Source organism: Rhinoderma darwinii, chromosome 7 (assembly GCF_050947455.1).
Source record: "Rhinoderma darwinii isolate aRhiDar2 chromosome 7, aRhiDar2.hap1, whole genome shotgun sequence".
In the NCBI taxonomy this organism is placed as follows: domain Eukaryota; kingdom Metazoa; phylum Chordata; class Amphibia; order Anura; family Rhinodermatidae; genus Rhinoderma; species Rhinoderma darwinii.
In genome coordinates, this window is record NC_134693.1 from 70,756,230 (window position 1) to 70,783,814 (window position 27,585).

Genomic DNA, 27,585 nt, shown 5'->3' on the forward strand with positions numbered 1-27,585 from the left:
TATGGGGCTCCCGTAATTGCGGGTGGCTAAGTGTGAGCACCTGTAATTACGGGAGCCCCATAGACTGCTATGGACCTGCCCGTGCAGTTATTACTGCCTGAAATAGGACATGTTCTCTATTTTTCAACGGCACGGGCACCTTCCCGTAAGCATATGGGAAGGTACCAGTTGCCAATAGAAATCTATGGGGCTGTAATTACGGGCTGTACTCCGTTATCACCGTCTGTTATCTGTGATGTTACATACAACTGTAGTTATCTACTGTAGGGTCAGCAACCGTTGGCACTCCTGCTGTTTTAAAAGTGTGTGTGTGTGTGTCTGTCCCCCCCCCCCCCCCCCCCAACATCTACGCCCTTCTCAGCAAACCTGCCAGGCCGCCTCATCACCATGTAACATTACAATTGCTGCCTGTCCCTGAGACACAGTGAGAGACCCAAGGAGAATGACACTGCAGCCAGGTAAGTATGAAGGACAAAGAGGAAGGCCCCACACCCTGAAGACTGAGAGAGGCTTTCTAATGTTAACAGGGGAGAGAGACACTCTGTGTTTCTCTCTTCTCTACTTACATTAACCCCTTAGTGACCACCAATACGCCTTTTCACGGCAGTCACTAAGGGGCCTTAGTCTAGGCCCCATGCACACGACTGTAATTACGGACCGTAATTACAGGCCCATTCATTTCTATGGCTGATGGACACCTTCCCGTATGTCTACGGGAGAGTGTCCATTCCATAGAAACATGCCGGAAAAAATAGGACATGTCCTATTTTTTATTTTACGGACCGTGCTCTTATACTTTATAATGGGAGCACAGCCCGTAAAAACGGCCGGCGGTGCCCATAATTAGGGGTCATAATTACGGTCACAGTTGTGTGCATGAAGCCTAAGCCCTGCACTGGTGTCGCGTGCAGGCTGGAGCCGGGGCTTGGCTGTCTGACAGCCGGGCTCCTGCTCCACCAGCCATGATCGAAGTTTACTTAGGTTGCGGCCGTTTAACCCGTTAAATGCCACAGTCATTACCGACAACAGCATTTAAATCATTTTGCAGAGGGAGTGAGCTCCCTCTGTCATCCATTGTTGGCCCGCAAATGAAATTGCGGGCCTCCAATGGGGTGTCATGGCAGCTGGGGGCCTGATAAAGGCCCCCAGGTCTGCCCTAGGTATATGTCTATTAGGACACGCCAGAGGCACGTCCTAATTGCCTGTTAGATTTATACTATATCGCTGCTATAAGGCTTTGGTATATGTAGTATGCTATAAGGCTTTGGTATATGTAGTATGCCAAAGCATTATTGCCTGTCAAAGATCGCATAGTAAAGTCCCCTAGTAAAACTAATAAAATAAGTAATGTGAAATAAAAATTACAGTAAATCAATTTTTTTTTCCATAAAAATTGGTTTTATTTAGTAAAAGTGTAAAGAATAAATCTACAGATCTATGGGTCATTACGGTTGCGGCGATACCAAACAAAGTTAATATGTAATTTAAACCGCAAGGTGAACACCGTAAAAAAACAATGGCAAAATTGCTATTTTTTTTTTCATTGCCCCCCAAAAAGTAATAATAAAAGTTAATAAGTCCCACGTACCCCAAAACAGTATCAATCAACTACATCTCGTCCCGCAAAAAAACAAGCCCTCATATAACTACATTGACAGAACAATAAAAAAATTACGACTCTTGGAAAGCGACGATACAAAAATAATTTTATTTCAAAAGGGGTAAAACATAAAAAAAACCTTGTTGTAATCGTGCAAACCCGTAGAATAAAGGTAACGTGTTATTTACGCCGCACAGTGAACGGCGTCAATTTAAAACGCATAGAACAATGGCGGAATTTCAGAGGCTTTTCTATTCTCCCCCCCCAACCCCCAAAAAAAAAGTTACGTTTAATGGAAAAATATGTACCCCAGAATGGTGCCATTGAAAAGTACAACTAATCCCGCAAAAAAAAGTCCTCGTACAGATATGTCAACTGAAGAATAAAAAAAAGTTAACTCTTTGAATTAGGGATGTCACGATACCAGAATTTGGACTTCGATACCGATACTTCGTTAAGTATTGTGATTTCGATACCAATTTCGATACTTTTGCCAACAGTAATAAAAAAAAAATCTTCCGTTTTCTGATGTGAGGCGCGACGTGTGATGAATTTTGAACGCGCCTCACATTAATAGTAATTAATCCCATCATGTTTCTCAGTCATAATGTGCGAGGTACATGATGGGGTTAATTACTATTAATGTGAGGAACATGGAGGGTAAATTCATCGCACCTCGCGCCTCACATTAATAAGTGAATGAAAGCCGTGTTTATTTCATTTTTTTTTTACAGCGTACACATCATAAATGATGCAAAAAAATTGTTGTGCGCGCCATTACTGAAATGTGTATATTTTATGTATTGAGACTTATTTTAATGTTTATTGTAAAAAAGGTGTATGTGTATTTTTTTTTTTAAATTTAACAATACTTTGTTTTTACTTTATTTTTAAACTTTAATGTACTGACATATATCAGACATATGCCAGTACATCAGCCTGTGGACGGATAGTACACAGACATATATCAGATATGTGCCAGTACATTAGCCTGTGGTCGGATAGCACACAGGCAGTTGTTAGGACATACTTCAGTATGCCCTAACAACAAGAAATATGGTAAGACAGCCCTGGGGTCCGTCAATAGACCCTGGGCTGTCTGCCCATATATGGTATGGCCCTCGATCGCGTCACAGGAATTCCATGTGACGCGATCCAGGGGATCCCCCCTGCTCATTTTCTCCTGAATTCTGCAGTCCGCTTTGATCGCAGCATTCAGGGGAATAACGGCGGAGATGAGAGGTTTCTCTGATCTCCGCCGTTAGAGCGGGGCTGCGGCTGTGTAATACAGCCATTGCCCCGCTCCTGACAGGAAGTGCGCGCGCGGTCAGCATGAGGGGATGAGGCCGGCGCTGCACTAACGAGTGGCGGTTCAGGCACGGAGGACAGAACATGGGGGTGTTTTGCAGCGCGGCCACCATGTTCTGTCTCCAGTGCCGCCGCTCATTAGTGCAGCGGCGGCCGCATCGCATCATCCTGACCCCGCGAACTTATCATGACTCAGGAGCGGGGCTGTGGCTGAATTACACAGCCGCAGCCGCGCTCCCATACATTCATGTGTTACTATACTGAGCTGTGCGGCTGCGCAGCTCCGTATCGAAATACAGGAAATAACGGTATCGAACCGTTTAGGGATGCAAAGTATCGAAACAGTATCGAAGTTTCGATGCACCGTGCATCCCTACTTTGAATGCGACTATAGAAAAATGAAAAAAATAGCTTGGTCATTAGGGCCTAAAATAGGCTGGTCACTAAGGGGTTAACCAGTTTATAGTCTGTCTCATATATGCAGTGTTAGAACGTCTTTCTACTGTCAGAGGAGAGATTCTCATATGCAAAAAAAAAAGTATATACTCTTTGAATAATTAAGGATTTACGGTGCATGCATTTCCCTTACCTAAAATAAATAATTTGTAAAATAATTGTGTCTTTGTATTTTTTTTATTACGCAATTCCCTTAAGGCCCTTTTACACGGTTCAGTTATAGGGCAAACAAGCGTCCACAGAACGCCCGTTCCCGATTGCCCTATGTAAACAGACCGATCAGCAGATGAACGAGCGAACACTCGTTCATCAGCTGATCGTATCGTTTATGCAGCAATAAATATTATTGTCGGCAGCACGTCTCCTTGTGTAAACAGGGAGACGTGTTGCTGTCATGATAGACATTTGTGGGGATAAGCGAACGTAGTAAAGAGTTCTCATCCCCAAACATAGCTCCTTGTGAAAGGAGCATATGAGCGCCGGTGAACTAGCTGTCTCATTGATCGGAGCTTGATTACACAGCCCTATGGTCGTGTTGCAGCATAAAAGGACCCTAATGTAAAAGAATTGTCTTGGTATTTTTTTTTTTTTTTCTATAAGGAATGACTGTTGGAGCATTTCCCTTAAAGGGAATGTGTCGCTATAATTTTTTATTATCTTTTAAATATTATAAATTATATTCTAATTTATAACATTTCCATGTGCTGGCCAAAATTGCAGCATTGGCATGTGGTAAAGCAACCTCATTGCTTTATGCTGCAAAATTGGAGAAGACACACTCGCTCTAGTGTCCTCAAACAATCCCCCCTCCTTTCTCCTGGCTAGTGCCAGGAGAAAGGAGGGGGTTGAATGTTCAAACCTACAATGTGCGCCGCCATTTTTTGAGCGAATGCACGGTGTAGGAGGATTAGATACAGTGGTAATCACAGTTTAACACAAACATAACTTGCCTGCTGCCACTGTCGCCGCTCCCTCCGCTCCTAGTCCTTGTGTCTGAACATATGGCCGGAAGCCGCAACTGTAAGTAGTCGTCTTACTGTCCGGCCGCGGCTTCCGGTCCACATTAAAATGGTGCCGGATATCGCTCTGCCGAAGACCTTCCTTTTGGTCTGTGTGGGAGCGGTGCATGCGCCGTTCCCACACAGACGGCATACGGTATAGTGAATGGATCGGCTCCCGTTCGCATTCTCTATGGGGATGTACGTGCCGTATTCCATCTCTGTATGTGTCGTTAATCGACACATACAGAGATTGAAAAAAAAATTGCAGCCCCCATAGAGCAGTAAGAGGAAAAAAAAAGTACAGCACAAATAAATTTAATTTATTTTAATGACATACTAAAAGCAATAACATATATATATAAAAAAAATTGTGACACCTTCCCTTTAATTACTCCTGAAAAAAAGAATTGAGAGAGGCATGGAGAATCTAAGTTATGAGGAAAGGTTAAACCTATTAACCCCTTAATGACCAAGCTAGTTTGGACCTTAAAGAGGCTCTGTCACCAGATTTTCAAACACCTATCTCGTATTGCAGCAGATCGGTGCTGCAATGTAGATTACAGTAACGTTTTTTTTCTTCCAAAAACGAGCATGTGTGTCTGTGCACTGCCAGAAGCTGGGTGGTAACGAAGAGAAGTGGATGATGCTGATTCGTCAGCATCATACACTTCTATTCACAACGCCCAGCTAGTAAAACAAGTAAAAACGCCCAGATGTATACACACCCACTTGGACTTAACTTTAAACACGCCCAGTTGTACTTAAAGGCTCATTTGCATAAATATAAAAATGCTCATAACTTGGCCAAAAATGCTCGTTTTTAAAAAAAAAAAACGTTACTGTTATCTACATTGCAGCGCTGATCTGCTGCAATACGAGATAGGGGTTTGAAAATCTGAGCCTCTTTAATGACCAAGCCAGATTTGTCAAATCTGGTATGTCTGACTTTATCAGAGAATAACTCTGTGAAAGTTTTGAATATCCAAGTAATTCTGATATGGTTTTTTTCGTCACATGTTGTACTTTATTTTAGTGGTAAAAGTAGACTGATACGATTTGCGGAACTTAATTAAAAGAATAGAAAAGTTGAAGAAATTTTGTAAAAATTCAAATTTTTCCCTAATTTTTAACTGCAATATGTCACATATGTACACACATGCTGTACAATTTAATTAAATATATATTGCCATCTCTTTACTCTATTTTGGCAGCACTTTTGAAAAAATAAAATAAATTTTCAGCAATTTAGAGGACTTACAAATTGAATAATTTTATAAATTTTGAAGTACATTTTGTTTTCCTGCACCAAGCCAGGTTTTCAGAGGCTCATAGGTCTCAGAATGATGGAAACCCCCCACAAATGACCATTTAAAAACTAGGCCCCTGAAGTTATTTATCTAGGGGTATAGTAAGTATTTTGACCCCACAGTTTTTTGCTAAATTTAATGCATAGCAGGTGAAAAAAAACAAATGTCACTTTTTTCCTAAAAGTATCAGTTTGAAGACCAATTTCTTTGTAAAGCGAACATGAAAATGAAGAATCACACCACAAAATCACCCTGTTTCTCCTGTTTTCAAAAATACCCGCATTGTGGCACTAATGCGCTGCCTGAACACACGGCAGGGCCCAAAAGGAACAGAGTACACCTGGTAGCTTTCAGGGCACCAATTTTGCTTGAAAATGTTTTAGGCCCCAATGCACATTTGGAGAGGCTTTGAACTGACAGAATGATAGAAACCCCAATGAAATTACCCATTCTTTAAACTACACACCGTAAGCTATTCAGGAGTGTATTGAGCATGCTGACCACTATGTTCTCATAAAGAAGGCATGTCCTGAAAAATACATTTGCCTGTTTGACTTGCTAACAACGCAATTGTCCCACATTTGTGTCATTCTGATGCCATTGTGAACAGCATTCTAGTCTGATATAAAATAAATTATAGTGGGAAAAATCAACTGTTCTGCAATGAGAGGCAATATATTTATTTAAAAAAAAATGGAGGAAAACGTATCCAAATATGTGGCAAACTGGAGTTTGTTCACGAGATAAAAACACCTGTAGGGCTATGATGACATCTTATTTTTTTATAGTGACTGGTCATACGTCTCTTTAGCCTCATCAATACCTATATAAGGGATGAACGTACCAAGCGACGCGGTACACAATAACAGACACCTGCCTGGCAAGGTAGGAACCGCTATGCGTACAACAACCAATCACCTATAGAATATATAAAGGGACAGTGTCCAAAACCATCTATAGGCCCTGTTCACAGTTTTTTGGTGTGGAAATCATCTCCACTGTCAGACTGACTCTGCACAGAATAAGGCGTACGCCTCCTCAGCAGTGAACACCCGCTTTTGTCATTGTAATAGTTTTTAACTCCCTGAACCTCTAACCCTAATTAGCCCTACCTAATACCCTAACGCTAAATTATTTTTAACTATCCCTGACAGTACCTAACTTTATACCACGTACACTCTAACAAGATAGTCTGATACTATCCGTAACTAATTTACTATCCCTGTCGCTCACTAACAAACTTTTTTATAGTTTTTTTTTTTAGTATTTTTAAAAGAACAAAAAAGCACGCACGCACGCAGGCTGACTGAACTGATTCTGTGATGCCTGTCACTAGGCAACAGACGATACTGATGGGGTGATAGGACACAATGGGGCGCTGATGAGGCAAAAGGATTTGCTGATGGGGCACAGCACAGGGATGTGCTGATGGAGCAAAGGAGGTGACTGACTAGCACAGGGGGTGACTGGTCAGGCTGTGGGGGGGTATTATTCATTCACAAGTAAAATTAGAATCCGTCTGATCTCCTCTCAACCAACAGAGGAGATCAGAAACGGAGACTATAGACAAAAAAGTCCTGCCTACGTCGCACTAAGGCTGGATTCACACGAGCGTGTGATTTTTGCGCACGCAAAAAACGCAGCGTTTTGCCTGTGCAAAAGGCACTTAACCGCTCCATGTGGCAGCAGCATATGATGCGCAGCTTCGTGCTTTTCGCACAGCCGCCATTATTATTATGACACTCCATTTGGATGTTTGTAAACCGAAAAGCACGTGGTGCTTTTCTGTTTTCATTCATCCTTTTCACAGCTGTTGCGCGAATCACGCTGGTCGCATGGAAGTGCTTCTGTGTAGCATGCGTGGTTTTCACGCACCCATTGACTTCAGTGGGTGCGTGATGCGCGAAAAACGCTCAAAGAACGGACATGTCGTGACTTTTACATGTCTGCGCGGCCTCAGACTAATATACGTCCGTGCGACGCGCGTGAAAATCACACGCGTTGCCCGGACGTATATCCCGTTCGTCTGAATAAGCCCTTACTGTGATAGGTCTGTCAGTGCAGACAGACCAATCACAGCGATCGCTGACGGGACCACTTTCATTGGTCCCCTGTCGGCTAGCTCTGTTGCTAAGCTGTCTCGGACAGCAGTTTTCAGTGAACTGTCGCCTCGTCCCGCGGCGCTGTGACAGTTTAACTGCATCACGTACATGCACGTGGGAATGCGCTAACCAGCCGCATTCCCCGACGTGCATGTACGTAAAAATGCGGGAAGGGGTTAAAGAGGCTCTGTCACCACATAAGTGGCCTATCTCCTACATAATATGATCGGCGCTGTAATGTAGATTATATCAGTGTTTTTTATTTAGAAAAACTATCATTTTAGGGAGTTATGATCTATTTTAGATTTATGCTAATGAGTTTCTTAATAGTCAAAAAGTAAAAACATGCCCAGTTGTTTAAGTGGGTGTTGTGGACAGAAGTGTATGACGCTGACCAATCGGTGACCAATCAGCGTCATACATTTCTCTCCGTTCATTTACACAGCACATAGTGAACAACGCAGGATCACTATGTACACGCACACGTTACTCAAGTCTTCGGAGCGTTAATAGACGTCAGTTCCAGCCGGGACGTGATGTTTGTTCAGAATCCTGACACCTAGGTAACGTTCGTGTGGGATTTGCAGCACAGCATGCGTAATCTCGCGAGATTACGCTGTAAATGACAGCTCAGCGTGATCTTTATGTACTGTGAGTAAGTCACACACAAACGTTACCGAGGTGTCGGATTCTGAATAGACACCACGTCCTGGCTAGTAGTGAAGTCTATAAACTCTCAGGACACTTCAGTAATGTTAATGTGTGTATGTGGCTGCACATGGTAATCTAGTAAAATCACTATGTGCTGACTAAATGAATGGAGAGAAGTGTGATGCTGATTGGTCAGCGGCATACACTTCTCTCCACAACGCCCACTTGGTCAAAAAGTAAAACACACCCAGTTGGTCATTAAACTCATTAGCATAAAGCTAATATAGGTCATAACTCTGTCAAAAATTATCATTTCTAAATAAAATAAACACTGCTGTAAGCTACATTACAGCGCCGATCACATTATGTAGAAGATGGGCCACTTTTAATGTGGTGGCAGCGCCTCTTTAAGCCTTGAAAAGAGATGACGAAGGAGGGACATGATTAACTTCTATAAATGTATGAATGGCCCATACAAGAAATATAGTGAAAATCTGTTAAATGTAAAACCCCCTCAAAAGTCAAGGGGGCACTCCCTCCGTCTAGAGGAAAAAAGGTTCAATCTCCAGAGGCGACAAGCTGCCTTTACTGTGTGACTTGTGGAATAGCCTACTGCAGGAGCTGGTCACAGCAGGAACAGTAGATGGCTTTAAAGAGGCTCTGTCACCAGATTTTGCAACCCCTATCTCCTATTGCAGCAGATCGGCGCTGCAATGTAGATAAGAGTAACGTTTTTTGTTTTGTTTTTTTAAAAACGAGCATTTTTGGCCAAGATATGACCATTTTTATATTTATGCAAATTCGGCTTTCTAAAGTACAACTGGGCGTGTTTAATGTTAAAGTACAACTGGGCGTGCATTGTGTATGTACATCTGGGCGTTTTTACTTCTTTTACTAGTTGGGCGTTGTGAATAGAAGTGAATGATGCTGACGAATCGGCATCATCCACTTCTCTTCACAACGCCCAGCTTCTGGCAGTGCACAGACACACAGCGTGTTCTCGAGAGATCACGCTGTGACGTCACTCATTTCCTGCCCCAGGTCCTGCATCGTGTCGGACGAGCGAGGACACATCGGCACCAGAGGCTACAGTTGATTCTGCAGCAGCATCAGCGTTTGCAGGTAAGTCGATGTAGCTACTTACCTGCAAACGCTGATGCTGCTGCAGAATCAACTGTAGCCTCTGGTGCCGATGTGGCCGACACGATGCAGGACCTGGGGCAGGAAGTGACGTCACAGCGTGATCTCTCGAACACGCTTTGTGTCTGTGCACTGCCAGAAGCTGGGTGTTAACGAAGAGAAGTGGATGATGCTGATTCGTCAGCATTATACACTTTTACTAGCTGGGCGTTGTGAATAGAAGTAAAAACGCCCAGATGTACATACACAATACACGCCCAGTTGTACTTTAGAAAGCCTAATTTGCATAAATATAAAAATGGTCATAACTTGGCCAAAAATGCTCGGTTTAAAAAAAAAAAAAACTAAACGTTACTCTTATCTACATTGCAGCGCCGATCTGCTGCAATAGGAGATAGGGGTTGCAAAATCTGGTGACAGAGCCTCTTTAAAAACGGCTTAGATATTTTTTCGTTCTAGGAAACTTAAACTCCTATGTGAATGTGTAGAATTTTAGTTTCATCCCTTTTTCTTATCCGTTGGTTGAACCAAACTAACTATAACTGAGATTCCATCCAGAAATCGACCATAGGGTGGAAAAAAAATCTAGATCTTATTTTTTTGCCATAATCTCCCAGTACAGTATATACTAGTCCTTCTCAATGAATTAGACTATCATTATTAACCCAGGTATTTGCACCTGCCCAAACTGTCAAAAGTACCAAGTCCTGCTGGAAAAGGAAATCCGCATCTCCATTATGCTAGTCAGCATGAAGTGCTCTATAATTTTCCTAGTAGACGGTTTCATTGACTCTGGACCACTGAGCAACAGTGTTTGTCCACTGTGTTTTATATCAAGTCAAGAGTCAACTCAGCCGTCTACCAGGAAATTTTAGAGCACTTCATGCTTCCCTCTGCTGACAAGCTTTATGGAGATGCTGATTTCATTTTCCAGCAGGACTTGGCACCTGTCCACACTGCCAAAAGTACCAATGCATGGGTTAATAACCACAGTATCACTGTGCTTGATTGGCCAGCAAACTCGCCAGACCTAAACCCCATAGAGAATGTATGGGGTATTGTCAAGAGGAAGATGAGACACCAGACCCAACAATGCAGATGAGCTAAAGGCCGCTGTCAAAGCAACCTGGGCTTCCATAACACCGCAGCAGTGCCACAGGCTGATCGCCTCCATGCCACGCCACATTGATGCAGTAATTCATGCATAAGGAGCCCCGACCAAGTATTGAGGGTATATACTGTATTTTCAGTAGGCCAACATTTTGGTATTATTAAATCATTTTGAAATTGGGCTTATTTAATCTAGTTTTCTGAGGGACTACATTTTGGGTTTTGATTAACTGTTAGCCATAATCATCAACATTTTAAAATAAAAAAATTCCTGGAAATAGATCAATCTCTATGTAATGAATCTATATAATATGAGTTTCACTTGTGACTTACTGAAATTAACTTTTTGATATTCTAATTAATTGAGAAGGACTAGCATGTGTTGCTGCGCTCCACAAACCAAAACATAACCACATACAGAGTCCCGCACAGGGCGCCATCCAACCTAAGGCCAGCCCTGAAAAGAGCATACTATGAGCCCCATTTCCCCGTAGATACGGCATACTCGGGTATATGGGGCAATGGTGCCATGCATGCCAGAAGACTGGCTTAAATAGCCTCAGTCATAGTCACTGAGAAGGCTTGGTGATTAACAACCATTCTGAGCTGAGCGCACTCCTTCATGCCTGCACGTCATCTCATTGGCGTCCGATTCAGCAAATGTTCGTCATATCCCTGTGCAATGAGGTGAAGATTCCTGGAGTTTGTATAGAAAGGAAGATGCTCACCAAAAAAAGATACAAAGTGTCAGCATGTATTGCATTGCACATGCTCAAAGACTTTGTTGTTCAGAGCAGGATATTTAGCTATTGCGCATATGCTGGAACTTAAACACAAGCTTCAGAGTAGTTACTGCATAGATTCCTGGATTTAGAATCTGCCTTTAGAGATTCTTGGGGTAATAAGGGAATGATAATGGCAGATTAATTGTATATTTTATTTTTTTAACTTTTGGTTTTTTGTTTTTTTTTTGTTTTTTTTAAATGTCTTTATTGCAAAAAAGAGAAGTTTAACAAATCAATAGATCAGTCATCCTTCCACATTTAATACAAAATTAACCTGTTTAACTCCCCCACACCCTTCATTGTCCCTATAAATACCCAATCAGTCTAAATAAACTTATCAGGAGTTTGTGGCATTGGGGCTTTTTTTTTTTTTTTTTTTAACTCCTCCTTGTGAAATATGACTCATCTCCTTATTGATTAACTACCCATAGGGTCCCTCACTTCCTCCCAATTACCCCATAATACTTTATTCACAAACATTTATTCCACCAAAACCCACCCACTCCCCAACTACCTGTCATGTAAACAAAATCACAATGGCATCAATAACTACAAAATGAAAACCCTCTTGGCGCCCCAGATCTCCCAGTGCGACCAACACACTTTAAATTTTCATCTTCTCATATTTCCTTATTTTGTGCACTGCACCCCACCTCCTAGCAATGAGTGCTTTAGCTTTATTAAGTCTAATAATGGCAACCCTCTGCACCTTATCGAGGTTAGTCTTCCAACCCCTTTTATATAGTTAAGTATTTCAAGCACAAGGGACCCAAGGTATATCCCTCCCCACGTAGTTTTTAATTTTCCTCAAATATTTAACCAATATAGTTTTATAACTGGGTATGTGCAAATTACTTGAAAATAATCTGCCATTGGGGTCTGACATATAAAACAATTTGAGCTAGTATTAAGCCCAAATTTATATAGCAAAATAGGGGGGGTAATATAGCCTGTGGAAAATATTAATTTGTATAAATTGATGGTAAATGCTAATCGCTGTATCTTTTGTATTTCTTTAGTAGTTAACCCAGCATTCCTGATCAATAGATCCTGTATCTTTTTTCCAGTTTTATTTGACTGGGAAGCATTAAACTAGCGGAAAGTGCGCGACTTATACACTGTCAAGTCACATTATTATGACAATCTCCTACATTCGACGTCCGGCAGCGTGTAGCCTATGAAGGAAGTGATGTGTCGTGAGCCGGCTTTGTGGGTATAGAAGGTGTGCGATAGGCTGTCTGAACACATATCCCTCATTGGTAAATTGCCCCTTTTACCCATGACAACAGAGTTGTAAAAAGGGATGATTATTGGCCTTCGGGCTAAGGGTGGCAGCAGTGCTTGCAGTTTGTGAAATGTTTGCATGCTGCTGTGGTGAAAGTGTATAGTGAGTGGACAAAAGGCACCGTTAGAAATAACTGACATGGAAACTGTGGAGCACCACGTGCCGTGGATGTGAGGTGAATGTGTGCTATGAAGGTACCTGAGGGCCGACCAGTGGAGCAGCTCACCGAAAATCAACCAGGGGGCTACCAGATGTGTGTCTACAAAAACAAAAACTGTTGCGTGGCTCCTTAGCAGACAAAGGTGCATAAGAAAAAAAAGCTTCAATTTGCACAGCAGTATCCGAATTGGACTACCGATGATGAGCAAAGGGTTGCCTTCTCCAATGAGTCACGTTTTCTGCTTCATCGAACGGATGGATGTGGGAGTGTCGGATGAGAAACTACACAGAACACCCTGCAGCCATTGCTGGAAGAACACAAGCTGGTAGCGGCAGCATTATGGTCTGGGAAATTTTTTAATGGCGTTCTCTGGGCCCACTCTTTCATGTGTAAGGCACTGAACCGATTTTGGTATGAATTCATCGTTGCAGATCACGTCTACCCATACATGCTATTTGGCTTTCCTGGGGTAGATTGAGTCTTCCAGCAAGACAATACGACATGTCACATGGCTAGATATGTTCGACAGTGGTTGAAAGTGCATGACAAAGACTTCCAGCCTGCGCTCTTGTGGCGATGTTTTAAAGGGAGAATCTCACTGATTTCATCCTTGTAATGGTGCCTAGGTGTTAGGTTACCGGGGGTATTTTCCGAAGACAGATTGTAGGAGATTGAGATGTTTGTTCCTGGAGCTCTCACACAGCACGTCGATCCACCATCAGCGCTAGGCCACGCACCCCAGCAAGACAATACGACATGTCCTACAGCTAGACATGTCCAACAGTCACCCCTTGATAAAGCTACACACGTCTGAGTGCTTTTTCGAGCCACTTGACCACATTTCTTTTTATGGGTAAGGTACTTTTGCTTTTGATACTATGATGGAACGCTATCCACTAGCACCTTCAGTTGGAGAACTGCATGATTGGCTGATCATTTTAGATTTCTCCACCTAGATGTAACTGTTTTTCACACATTAGTGTATACCTTTTTCTGTGGATATACCATTCATAACTCTGCTTTGTATATTTAATACCAGCATGAAAAATATTTCTATTTTTTTGACATGTAACAGGCTATCTACTTGTCCCTGAGAGGGCATTGTTTTCTATTGATTTGTTAACATTTCCTCCAACTTTGTGTGATCCTGTTGCATCAGCAATTCTATCATTTGGATTGGACGGTATATGAGCCACTAAAAAAAATATAGAGGATTCAAAACTGGTTACCTGTATATTTTAATGTTGTCTATTTACATGTATCAATAAAGAATTACATTTTCCATTTTCAAACCATAATAGTATATAACTCCTGGTTCTCTTTTGTGTATATGTAAAATATCTGGCAGTGGATGGAAGAGCACAACTAAGTACTTCCCTGATTCGCCAGACTTGAGTCCAATTGAGCATCTGTGGGATCACCTCTATCATCTTGCTCGCATCTATGGATTCTCCCCCCTACGCACCCTCCAGCAAACGTGGGATGCACTGCAGTCAGCATGGCTCCAGATACCTGAGACAACCTACCAGAACCTTATCGAGTCGCTCCCAGCCTGTCTAGCTACTGTCTGTGCTGCACATGGCGGTTAATCAAGATGTTAGCTGGTGGTCATAATAATGTGACTCGACTGTGTAATTTTATATGAAGAGGAAGTAGCCCTTTTACCTAGTGTGTTGTTAATAAGTATCACATCGCAACACATACTACTTTATTTCCTGTTTTACTTACTGCGTGTTGAATTTAAAGAGATCTATAACAATAAGATTGCCTAATGTGTGCCCTGTAGCTCATCAAAAGTGAGCAATGTCCTGTTGTTAAATAAGTGTTTGTTTTACATCAGGTTATCAATCCCCTTACATTTGTAATGTTTTCAAACTTTTACATTTAAATTCTTCCATATAGGTGCACATTGAGGTGCTCCCCTCTACCCTAGTACTTAAATGCTACCCAACTTTCCATTAAGGATTACATATAGTCCAGTCCTTATAAGCACTGTCTCTTAACTGCCCTGATTCTAACTCATATTTTTTATTTCACCCTCCTTATCCATCACCAATTTTCTTAAAGCACTATCTTCCTATCATTTAGTTAAAGGTCAGTACTGAAATCCTAAGAAATACCCATGAAAATTTTGAATAGCCAGTCCACCCTCGCTCACTGGTCGCCATTGAAATTTCTTATTTTAGCCTCACCCTCTTCCTACCCCAAATTAGATCGTTTATAATCGTTTCTACTTGGTTCCAAACTGGATTGGCCACTAAGACATACAAAATTTGTGGTTGTATAAGAATTTTAACGAGTGCCACCCTGTCTGCTCTAGATAATGGTATCTTAGATCATATCTTGGATAGGAGTAATGTTGCATTGTGACAAAATTATTAACATCTGCATCTATCTTGATACCTAGGTACTCAAAGCTTTGTGTAGGCTTTAGAATCCTTAGCTCATTTGTTCAAACTTCTCCTGGCCGATTACCCTTAGATAAAGTGAAGGGTGCTGTAAGGTCCCCATTCAAGCTTATTCTTGCACTTGGTGTAATGTACATTCTTCTTACTGAATAAATTCCTGACCTAGGCCAAATCTTTCCATTATTTTCCATTAAATAGGTCCTCTCCACCCTATTCAAAATTCTTTGTGGCATCCAGTGATTGGATTGAGCAGGCCCTTCCCTTATCCATCTGGATATTCCCAAACCGCCTCCCAAGATTAACATTTCTGTTTAGGATGAACCCACTCTGGTCCCAGTGATTAATTGATGAGATTACTTTACACAATCTCATTGCCAATGCTTTGGCATACATTTTTGTATCTGTGTTTTAAAAGGGAGATCTGTCTATATGACACAATTTCTATGGGATCTTTAGCCTTCTTTAATAGAAGAATAATAGCTTCAGACATTGACATCCTTACCTGATCTCCTGATAGTTTCCAAAAGTAGAGGAAGCGGCACATCTCTGTATTTTCTATAGATCGCAAACTGAAACCAGTCATCTCCTGGAGATGTATTCCCAGAGAAGGATCGAACTGCTTCCTCAAGGTAGTCTACTGTTATGGGAGCCCCCAACATCCTCCTCTGTTACCGGGACAGGGTAGAAAGTTCTATCCCATCCATAAAGGGGTCAATATAGCTGTGAATAGAAATTAAAAAAACAAACACTTCAATTTCTCCCGATTCCTGAGAGACAAGCCCCCACCCCAGCCATCCTCTTATTCATGCTATATTGTTAGCAGACCTTTTTGGCTAGATATAATCTGCGTTTTAGTAATTTATCTGGTTTTCCCAGAAATATTTTAGACCAGCAAAATAATATCTTTTGCTGGACTTTCTCCAGCAAATTTTTTTTTTAATTCCTTGTGTGCCTTGAAGAGCATCTCCTTACTATGTGCATTAACATTGACTGTGAGGTCTTTCTCAGCCCGGGTGACCCTCCTCCTAAGCTTACTCTCCTGACGCAGAAAGGATCTTTGGGTACCAGAGATTTTCCCCATACAGCATTCCCCTCCGGCTTAAGGGAGTCCCATACAAAGTGTGTGTGGAAGTCAGATTTGTCTCCCAGAAGAAGGTTATTTCCCTACCAATCTTCCCCTACTTATCTATTAATGTTAACCAATGTGGGTTTAACCTAAAAAATCCTTTAGCTGCCTAGGGCTTCCTCCTAGTATTAAAATCTATTTTCACTATAGCATGGTCCGATATAGCAAGAATGGACTACGAAGTGAATGGTATGTCATCCATGAGCTCCGGATTCGCCAACGCCATATCAATACATGACATAGACCTATATGTTGTTCTATAGCACGAGAAGGCCTTTCTAGGGCCATATTTGTTTCTCCACACATCCATAAATCTGGTCTCGCCACAAAACTTAGCAAGAGGGGACGTCTTAACCACAGGTGCGAAATTACCATCCGACCCCGTAACCCTAGCTAGTTGTAAATCCCCAATAATTAGGATGGGTCCTTTTTATCAGCCTTCTCTAATAATAGCACCTGATTCAGAACACCTGGTACATAGGGGGGTGGAATATAAAAAAAAAAAAGCCTGTGTATTTAATCCCCTCTAGTATACCATGAAGGATGCTAAACCTTCCTTCCCTATCAATCTGTGAAGTTATTACATCGAATTTAATCTGTGTATGTATACACTCACTCCCCTACAATGTTGCATGGGCTGAATTGTACTCTTGTCCCGCCAATTTTGTCCTGGCACCATCAATATTAAGTGTCAAATATCGAGCACCTCTTTACCCTGTCCCCCCATGCACCTAATGTTCCAAGCTGCTTTTTTAACCATACCATTTGCATACCGTACTGGATGGTGGAAAATATTATATGCACAGGGAAATGGGATGACCTCTGAGGGCTGAGCAAGGGGGGGGGGGGGGGACTACAATATATTTAACCCCCCCTTTTGTGATCTGCCCTCTTATGTAATGCTCCATTCTATGAACCACTGCATCCCACCCCCTCCTCTGCCACTGCACTGGAACCAAATGTCACCAACAAAATAACATTTGAAAAAAATTAAGTTAGAATAAGGAAAAAGGAGGAAACCATCAAGATGTCCTTTTCTAATTGCCTATCTCCAGAGGTATTACATTTTGACACTAATCTATCCGACTTCCTGATAGAATTTTTTATTTTTTTTATCCTTACACACTAATTGTAGTTTTACTGGAAACATAACAGAGGACGTATTGTGTGCTTAATGGAGCTGTTGCTTCACTTTGAAGTTGTGCCTCTTTAGTTGTGTAACCAGTGAGATCTCAGAGTATAATGTAAACCAGATTGCCTTCTACCCTTAAGTTTTAAGCTCTCATTTTCCAAAGAATTGTGTCCCGATCCTTAGAGCTAAACATCTTGAGCATTATGGCTTGCGGTGGCGCATCTGGTACCGGACTTTTCCCTGGGACCCAGTGGTCTCGTTCTACTCCAAATGATGGGGACATCTCTTTCCCTACAGGACTGATCAGCCAGGACAGAAAAAAGGATTCTACATCTTTCCTTTCTAGACCTTCCGGAAGTTATTTGTCCTTGCTCTACCTTCAAGATCGACCCTGATCTCCTATTGGCAGGCTTAGAGTCCATTATAAGCCAAATAGTATATCTTGGACTTTGTAATCAGTAATTCTGTTTGATTGTGAAACTGAATTGGTGTACTCTACAAAGTCCCGAAGCCATGTAGTATGCAGAGGTCCCATAACAAGCACAGATGAATTATTTGCATACAGTGTCATAAAGCTCAGACTTCTCACACCGTGGATGCCACACTGAATTCACCTCTGACAATAAGGCATTATCTTATAAAGCTATTGCAGATTAGTCAAATTTGGGGGAAATATAGCAGGGGGCAACAGAAACCGTATAGTGTTTGTCTTTCGCCTCTCACCCAACCTGGTAGTTGAAGTCCGCTGGTTCTTTCTAACCCGTCAGTAATGGGATTTCGGGGCTGGCTACACTGCGTGCTTCCTCCTGTAGAGTCCTATTGCTCCACTGCTTGAGCTATGTTGTTCATATAATATGACGGCACAGATAGATGGTTTGCACAAAAAAGGTCCATGCAGTTCAAAGGGAGTGGTGAAAGCGTTGGGAACGTGAATAACACTTGTAATTTATTGGACCGTGTCACGTGTATTAACTTCCTGATCTTTGTCGTCTACGCCTGCAGCGACCAACTGTTACCCCACGACCTGGGAAACTCTACCTGTTCTTGCATGGCTTCCACCCGGTGTCCTGCAAAGGTTTCCATATCCCGAGAGTGGAGATGACGTCCGAGGGGGGGGGGAGCGCGACACGTTATGCTGTCACGTTCACCCCCTCATGATAATGAATTGTATAGTTTTTACTATATATTAGGTGATTACAGATGATAATATAACTCAACCACCATAAATCTAGTATCTCCAGAGGGGGGGGGGGCGGGACGGGGACAAGGGCATAATATTAATCACAAATTGACACTTTAATATCGCTCCCATCCGGTATAAAATGGTCCATTTTTCAGGATGCCTGGTCATGGCTGTTCAACACTTCATAAATTTTATACTTTCTCAGGGTGAAACGATATCTGGTACATGAAAGACCCTATACATTCACTGTAGTTGATTTTAGTACCTAAAAGTTAGACTAATCTCAGGACAAACGACTTATGTTGGAAGAGATTTGTATTTCTTTTTCACTAAGCATTTCTTCATATTCAGTATTTAAGTTATAATATACGTAATTACTGACATTAACCGCTAATGCTGTATCATATTCGCTACACATTTATATTTATATGAATGCATTTTTCGTCGATGCAAAACTTCCATTCACATAATTTACTACTGATTTGATGCAGGGCGATGTAGGAAAAAGAGTAAGAAGACCGAGCCCAAACAATTCTTAATGAGCGCTTCACCTTTTCTATAAGTCTGTTAGGAGTTAGACTATTCATACAGTATATCCATCGAGCCTCCTGTAGAAGCTTTTTGTCTAGGTTAAATCACTTGGGGCCAAGGTTGACTTGGCAGATGCCCCAAAAGAGTTTTAATTGTGAAGTCTGTCTAAATAAGGGGGTATCTGTCTCTGTATTGATAGAGCTAATATATGTTTGGAAATGTACCTTCTTAATTGTTGTAAGGCTTTGCCTTTTGTAAACTTTCGGACAAGTGCACGTGGCACCATAAATGACACCATGACTTGACAATTAATACATTTACTGAATGAAGTACTGTCTCCCATCTACATGGTTGGTCAAAGATGGAGCCCTTAGTGGGAGACTTGAGCCAAGCACCCAACGATTGTTTCTTTATTTTGAAAATGGCTATGTACTAGCACCTCCTGTATATTTATACTTCTATCACATACCGTAGAGGTATAAATATACATTAGATGCAGATACTATAGCAACGTTATGTGTTCCATCAAAATGTATTTTAAATAAAGGGGTTTCCCATAGCTTGGACATTCATGGTCTATCCACAGGATACGCCATAAATGTCCCATAGGTGCGGGTCCCACCTCTAGATCGGGGCCCCCTAAACCCCGTTCTACCCGGATTGGCTCCTGCTGCCTGGTCTCTTCCTCATTGAAATTGGTACATGCACAAGGAATATCTATCGGTTGTATAAAAGCAGCAGTATTTTTACATGTACCCATGTGTAAACCGTAGTATAAATTATACAAACCTAGAACTATAAAACGAACTGCTTTCTATTATGCCTTATTAACTATATTAATATATTTATTAGGGATTGTTATATTGCACCAGTTGTTTTTTTTTTAATACTAATGGTAATGCAGTTATTGTAATATATAAATAATACAAGCAGAACATTGAACATATGTTTTGTTTTTTATTAAACAAAAACATTAAGTATATTAGCATGTTTATTAGTAAGAAGTAGGATTTTTTTTATTTTTATTAAATTCTATCATTTCACTGCAGGTCATCAAGCATTTTTTTTGCCTTTCCCAACTCTTGAAAATGAATATGTCTCCATCTTCTTCAGATGATTTAAGTAATTCTAACCTGAGTAGCCCACCAACTCCCCAGCTTGTGCCATTAAACTCCGAAGGTGGTGGGAAAGCTACTCCTCCAAGTAAAAACAAGAAAGTACAACGGATGGATCGTGGCAGTGAGGAGTACCGTCTACGTAGGGAGCGCAACAACATGGCTGTGAAGAAAAGTAGATTAAAAAGCAAACAAAAAGCCCAGGATACAATGCAACGGGTCAATCAGTTAAAAGAGGAAAATGAAAGGCTGGAGGCCAAAATCAAGCTATTGACAAAAGAGTTAAGTGTGTTGAAGGACCTTTTCTTAGAGCATGCACACAACTTAGCAGAAAGTGTACCTCCAGAGACTTCTGCAGCAGGGCAGGAGCAAGCAACACCATAATTTGTAGTACATTATATTCATTGGTGGAAAAATGCAAAATAGACTTTTTGGCAGGAAAAAAAACAGCTTGACAATTGTTCATGGATTATGTACAAAGTAGTGCTGGTAATCTATTCTGTTTTCAATTTGTATACATTTTATGTGAATATAATATGGGAGTTCAGATGTTAAATTCCTGTTCATGCTCTTCGTTAATCCAAGCAAATTTTATGGTAAAATCGGGCTTAAATCGCAAATCTGGGTTCAACTGCTACTTAAATATTTTAACGTTAGCATGACCAACACAAAATAGTTCGTTCGCATGGCTTGAAAGAATTTCATGGAAATGAAATGACAAACCGATGTGTTTTGGAGAATAAAATAATTTTAGTAAAAATGCATCTACAGAATCATTCACACTTGTACGGTGAAATCCGTTGCCTCTGCCTTTATAAACCTCCTGACTGGATGGAAACGATGGACGATATAGAAAGCAAAGGCCACAGCGCCCCTTCAGCCAGTAACCACCTTTTCTCAGTCCGTCACAAAAGCTGACTTTTTTGTTTTTTTTTTATGAGTGATGCATTGTGATACTTTGTACAGTTTTGGAATTTTAATCAAGCTCCCACTGTTGAAAAGCTGCTCCTAACTGATGAAAGAGCTGAGCAGTTACAAGCGGGGCCTAAGCAGCCTGTTCAGCTTTGTACTTAATATGTAACTTGCATATTCTACATGGTATAAAAATTTAATTTCCCTATGTTTAGTCTCAACACGGATTAGGCTCTGTTCAACACTGCCATTGGATTTGATGGCAAGAATAGAGCTGCATGCAGCGCTATTATTGCTTTTAAAATAATTTTATTTTGTTGTCAGTCGGTCAATGTTGGGAACCCTCATATAAAGGATCCGGCTCCACAATGCAGATGTGAACATAGCCTTAGAATGTCTGCCTTAAATGTATGTTTAAAGTTCTAAGAAACCGCCATGTCTGATTTTAAAGGCACAATTGATAACATTTTCTCAATTTTAACGTGGATCCTTCATCAGTCTAAGAAATTTGCTTTGCACCAAAAGCATCATGTTTTTTTAATGATACTTATGCAGATCCATTTTTACCCACATTTCTACTTCTGGCTTCTGTGAAACCGATTTGTAGAGAGCATAACAAGCTTTGATTTATATATTTATGTATGTTTATGTATTAAATGTTTACTATTTGTTTCCAAAAATTAATATTTAAGACTTTGTTCAGAAAGGTGTTGTTTCTTACAATTGGGCCACATGCATAAAAACTTTTTCCTAAGGTCGGACAAAAATCTTAGACCAGGCATGCACAAAATGTGCCAAATTTCTCACAGCAGTGCATGCTGCATGACCAATCTGGCACATCTTGCATGACCTATTAGACACTATTCTCTCTTATACCACTTTACATTTTTAGTTATTTTTTTGGGGGGGTTGCACAAGCAAGCCACACCCCCTTCCCATAAAGCCACACCTTCTTTTGTGAACTTTTTTTTTTTTAACGGTCTAGTGGGGCCTCAAAGCTGCCAGGAGGGATTTGATATGTAATGATGTAATCCTGTAGTTTACAGGAAGTCGGCTACACAGGATTAAATGGCCACCAAAATCGACCATGCTCATGTGTAGACAAGTCCGACTGGGATCACGTGACAGCTGCCCATAACGAAAGGGTTCAAATGTATAGATGCAACTGAGCTGAGAAGACACTAATGAAACTTCTAGAATATTGCTGGTGAGTTAGCGTCATATGTGCAAAAATACTAATTTGCTGGAGTGCTTCTTTTAAGTTCTATAAAAATAATTTTGGTTGTCAAACTTGTAAGGCCGGGATCACACATGCAGTTTTTGGCTCAAATTTTGAGCCAAAGCCGGAAGTGAATCTGAAAGGAAGGACGTGTGCTTATCTGATGTCTCTTTTCTTTAAAGTTAATTTCCATGTTTGGCTTAAAATAAAAAAACTGAGCCAGAAAGTTGCATCAAAACTGTGCGTGTGCTCGTGGCTAAGGAATGTTTTGTTTTTTTTTGTGTTTAACCCCTTCCCGCTCCTTGACGTACTATTACGTCATGGCAGCTGTATCGTTCGCGCTCCATGCCGTAATAGTACGTCTCGGGAGTAACGGCCGTTTCGGCCGTCCTCCCGACACATACAGGAGCTGTGACGCTGCTGTCTTGTTCAGCAGCTGTCACAGCTCCTACAGCGGGGACCGATCGCTGTGTCCCCGCTGATTAACCCCTTAAAAGCCGCGTTCTATAGAGATCGCGGCTTTTTAGGGGTTAAGCTGCCATCGCCGGCCTGCTACGCGATAGCGGCCGGCGATGGTGACTATGGCGTCCGGCTATGCCATAGACGGAAGCCTAGTGGGTCCTGACAACGTCAGGACCCACTATGCTTGCTGTCAGTGAGTAGCTGACAGTTCTAATACACTGCACTACGCATGTAGTGCAGTGTATTAGAATAGCGATCAGAGCCTCCTGCCCTCAAGTCCCCTAGTGGGACAAAGTAATACAGTAAAAAAGAAGTTAAAAAAAGATGTGTAAAAATAAGAAAATAAAAGTTTTAAAAGTAATAAAAGTAAAAGTCCCACTTTTTCCCTTATCAGTCCTTTATTATTAATAAAAATATATAAACAAACAAATAAACTATACATAATTGGTATCGCCGCGTCCGTAACGGCCTGAACTACAAAATTATTTTGTTATTTATCCCGCACGGTGAACGCCGTAAAAAAAAATATTAATAAACCGTACCACAATCACAATTGTTTGGTCACTTCACCTCCCAAAAAATGGAATAAAAAGAGATCAAAAAGTCGCATGTACCTAAAAATGGTCCTGATGGAAAATACAGTTCGTTACGCAAAAAATAAGTCCTCGCACGGCTTTATTGATTGAAAAATAAAAACGTTATGGCTCTTAGAATAAGGTAACACAAAAAGTGAATGATTGTTTACAAAACGTATTTTATTGTGCAAACGCCATAAGACATAAAAAAAAACTATAAACATCTGGTATCGCCGTAATCGTATCGCTCCGCAGAATAAAGTGAATATGTCATTTATAGCGCACGGTGAACGCTGTAAAAAAAAAAGTATACAAAAACAATAGTAGAATTGCTGTTTATTAGTCACCACGCCACCTAAAAATGGAATAAAAACTGATCAAAAAGCCGCATGCATGACATGAAAACTACAATGGATTCCTCAAGGGGTCTAGTTTCCAAATTGGGGTCACTTTTGGGGGGTTTCCAATGTTTTGGCACCACAAGACCTCTTCAAACCGGACATGGTGCCTAATAAAAAAGAGGGCTCAAAATCCGCTAGGTGCTCCTTTGCTTCGGAGGCCGGCGCTTCAGTCCATTACCGCACTAGGGCCACATGTGGGATATTTCTCAAAACTGCAGAATCTGGGCAATACGTATTAATTTGTGTTTCTCTGATAAATCCTTTTGTGTTATAAAAAAAATGGTATAAAAAGAGTAAATTTCACCTCTACTTTGCTCTAAATTTCTGTGAAACACCTAAAGGGTTCATAAACTTTCTAAATGCTGTTGTGAATACTTTGAGGGGTCTAGTTTCTAAAATGGGGTGTTTGATAGGGGTTTCTAATATTTGGGCCCCTCAAAGCAACTTCAGAAATGAACTGGAACCTAAAAAAATAAATAAATGAGGCAATACTTCGCTTCTTACATTATACTGATAATGAGCCGTGCCCACTCCGAGATGACCCCAGTTTTGACCGTTTGTATAAACGGAGACCCCTATTAGACCGTTCCAGTGCCCGGTTTTCCCAAGCATACACCCCCGAGAAGTGTTTTTCTATTGATGAGTCCCTGGTACATTTTAAAGGGAGGGTTCAATTCCGCCAGTACCTGCCAGGTAAGAGGGCAAGGTATGGCGTGAAGATGTATAAGCTGTGCGAGAGTGCATCCGGGTATACCTACAGGTTTAGGATATATGAAGGAAAGGCCACCCCCAAACCAGACTGCATCCTGGACTACAATAGGTACATGGGAGGGATGGACTTGTCAAATCAAGTCCTGAAGCCCTACAGCGCCATGCGGTGTGGTATAAGAAGCTGGCCGGGCACATCATACAGATGGCTTTGTACAATGCGTATGTGCTACGTCGATGTGCAGGCCAGAGGGGAACTTTCCTGGAATTTCTAATCTTTAGGGACCAGGAAGGGGGGGCACCCAGTACTTCTGGAAGCGAGGCCACACGCATCGTACCAGGGCAACACTTTCCAGGAGAAGGTCCCCAAACCGGTGGAAAGGGAAAGAGTCAAAAGAGGTGCAGAGTCTGCTATAAGAGGGGGATAAGGAAGAACACAATATACCAATGTGACACGTGTCCCGAAAAACCAGGGTTCTGTATAAAAGATTGTTTTAAAATGTATCATACATCCCTTGATTTTTAATTTACCCTGATGCACTCCGCACAGCTTACCCCCCTCATCTTTCCCTTCTGAGCCCTGCCGTATGCCCAGGCAGCTGATAACAGCCACATGTAGGGTATTGTCGTACCCAGGAGAACCCACATTACAATTTAAGGGGTGTATATCTCCGGTGGCGCATGCTGGGCACACTATATTGGACACTGAAATGGCATATACATATATAAAATTGCAAATCTCACACTGCACCATCTGCTGCGCATTATCTTTTACACAGTACCTGTGGGGTCAAAATGCTCACTACACCTCTAGATGAATGTCTTAAGGGGTGTAGTTTTTAAAATGGGGTCACTTCTCGGGGGTTTCAACTGTACTGGTACCTCAGGGGCTTCTGCACACATGACTTAGCACCAGAAAAGCTCCAGTAGGCCAAATGGTGGTCCTTTCCTTCTGAGCCCTCCCATGGGCCCAAAGGGCAGTTTATCACCACAAATGGGGTATTGCCGCACTAAGGACAAATTGGGCAACAAAATGGGGTATGTTGTTCCTTGTGAAAATAAGAAATTTTGATCAAAAATGACATCTTATTGGAAAAAATATCATTTTTTTCATTTCACAGCCCAATTCAAATAGGTGCTGTGAAAAAACTGTGCGGTCAAAATGATAACAAAAACCATAAATGAATTCCTTGAGGGGTGTAGTTTCCAAAATGGGGTCACTTCTGGTGGGTTTCCATTGCTTTGATACCTCTGGGGCTCTGCAAATGCAACATGGCACCCGAAAACCAATCCTGCAAAATCTGGACTCCAACAAACACATAGCGCTCCTTTCCGTCTGAGCCCTCCCATGGGCCCAAACGGCAGTTTATCACCACAAATGGGGTATTGCCGCACTAAGGACAAATTGGGCAACAAAATGGGGTATGTTGTTCCCTGTGAAAATAAGAAATTTTGATCAAAAATGACATCTTATTGGAAAAAATATAATTTTTTTCATTTCACAGCCCAATTCAAATAGGTGCTGTGAAAAACCTGTGCGGTCAAAATGATAACAAAAACCATAAATGAATTCCTTGAGGGGTGTAGTTTCCAAAATGGGGTCACTTCTGGTGGGTTTCCATTGTTTTGATACCTCAACGCCTCTTCAAACCTGGCATGCTGCCTAAAATATATTCTAATAAAAAAGAGGCCTCAAAATGCACTAGGTGCTTCTTTGCTTCTAGGGCTTGTGTTTTAGTCCACGAGCGCAGTAGGGCCACATGTGGGACATTTCTAAAAACTGCAGAATCTGGACAATACATATTTAGTAGTGTTTCTCTGGTAAAACCTTCTCTGTTACTAAAAAAAAATTGAATAAAATTGAAATTCAGCAGAAAAAATGAAATTTGCAAATTTCATTTCCAATTTGCTTTAATTCCTGTGAAATGCCTGAAGGGTTAAAAAACTTTCTATATGCTGTTTTGAATACTTTGAGGGGTCTAGTTTTTAAAATGGGGTGTTTTATGGGGGTTTCTAATACATAGGCCCCTCAAATCCACTTCAGAACTGAACTGGCACCTTCAAAAAAAGGCTTTTGAAATTTTCTTAAGAATATGAGAAATTGCTGTTTATGTTCTAAACCTTGTAACGTCCAAGAAAAATAAAATAATGTTCAAAAAACGATGCCAATCTAAAGTAGACATATGGGAAATGTGAACTAGTAACTATTTTGGGTGGTATAACCGTCTGTTTTTCAAGCAGATGCATTTAAATTCTGAAAAATGCTATTTTTTGTAAATTTTCTCTAAATTTTGCAATTTTTCACAAATAAAGACTGAATATATCGACCAAATTTTACCACGAACATGAAGCCCAAAGTGTCACGAGAAAACAATCTCAGAATCGCTTGGATAGGTTTAAGCATTCCGACGTTATTACCACATAAAGTGAAATATGTCAGATTTGAAAAATGGGCTCTGAGCCTTAAGGCCCAAACTAGGCTGCGTCCTTAAGGGGTTAAAAATTGCAATTCTTTTGCTAAAGCAAATTTTGCAGTCAAATGCATTTTGGATTTAGTCCAATTACTGTACATAAATCATTATAATTTCCAACCAGTTGCTTTAGCTTGGGTTTCTTTGGTGTTTAAAGTCTATGGCATTTCTACCATAGCTGTGACAGAAAAACATGCGCAGCTGCTCTTTTGCGATTCATAAAACAGTGGATCAGATGTGAACCGTTTTCACCCAAAGTACACCTCTAAAATCCTAGAGACACCTAGTGTTGCACCTCATGTCCCAATCCCATGCCAAATAAGTGTCCAAGATTCAGTGAGTCTCCTAGCAATGTCTCAGAACACGAGATCTTTGATCCTCTCTGCCTGTCTAGTGTTGACCAGTGCTAATACTTCACGGCACAGAAAGCAATAGCT

The 27,585-nt window shown here is 41.2% G+C and overlaps 1 protein-coding gene across 1 annotated transcript in view; it reads left to right on the forward strand.

Moving 5' to 3' along the window:
• The window catches only part of CEBPG (CCAAT enhancer binding protein gamma), a 44,331-nt gene extending 21,646 nt beyond the window's left edge, over positions 1–22,685 (forward strand). The window contains exon 2 of the mRNA XM_075832277.1: positions 20,335–22,685. Coding sequence (XP_075688392.1) covers positions 20,374–20,784 — 411 coding nt within the window. The 5' untranslated portion in view covers positions 20,335–20,373 and the 3' untranslated portion in view covers positions 20,785–22,685. The remainder of the gene's footprint in view (positions 1–20,334) is intronic.
• The last annotated feature ends 4,900 nt before the right edge of the window (positions 22,686–27,585 follow it).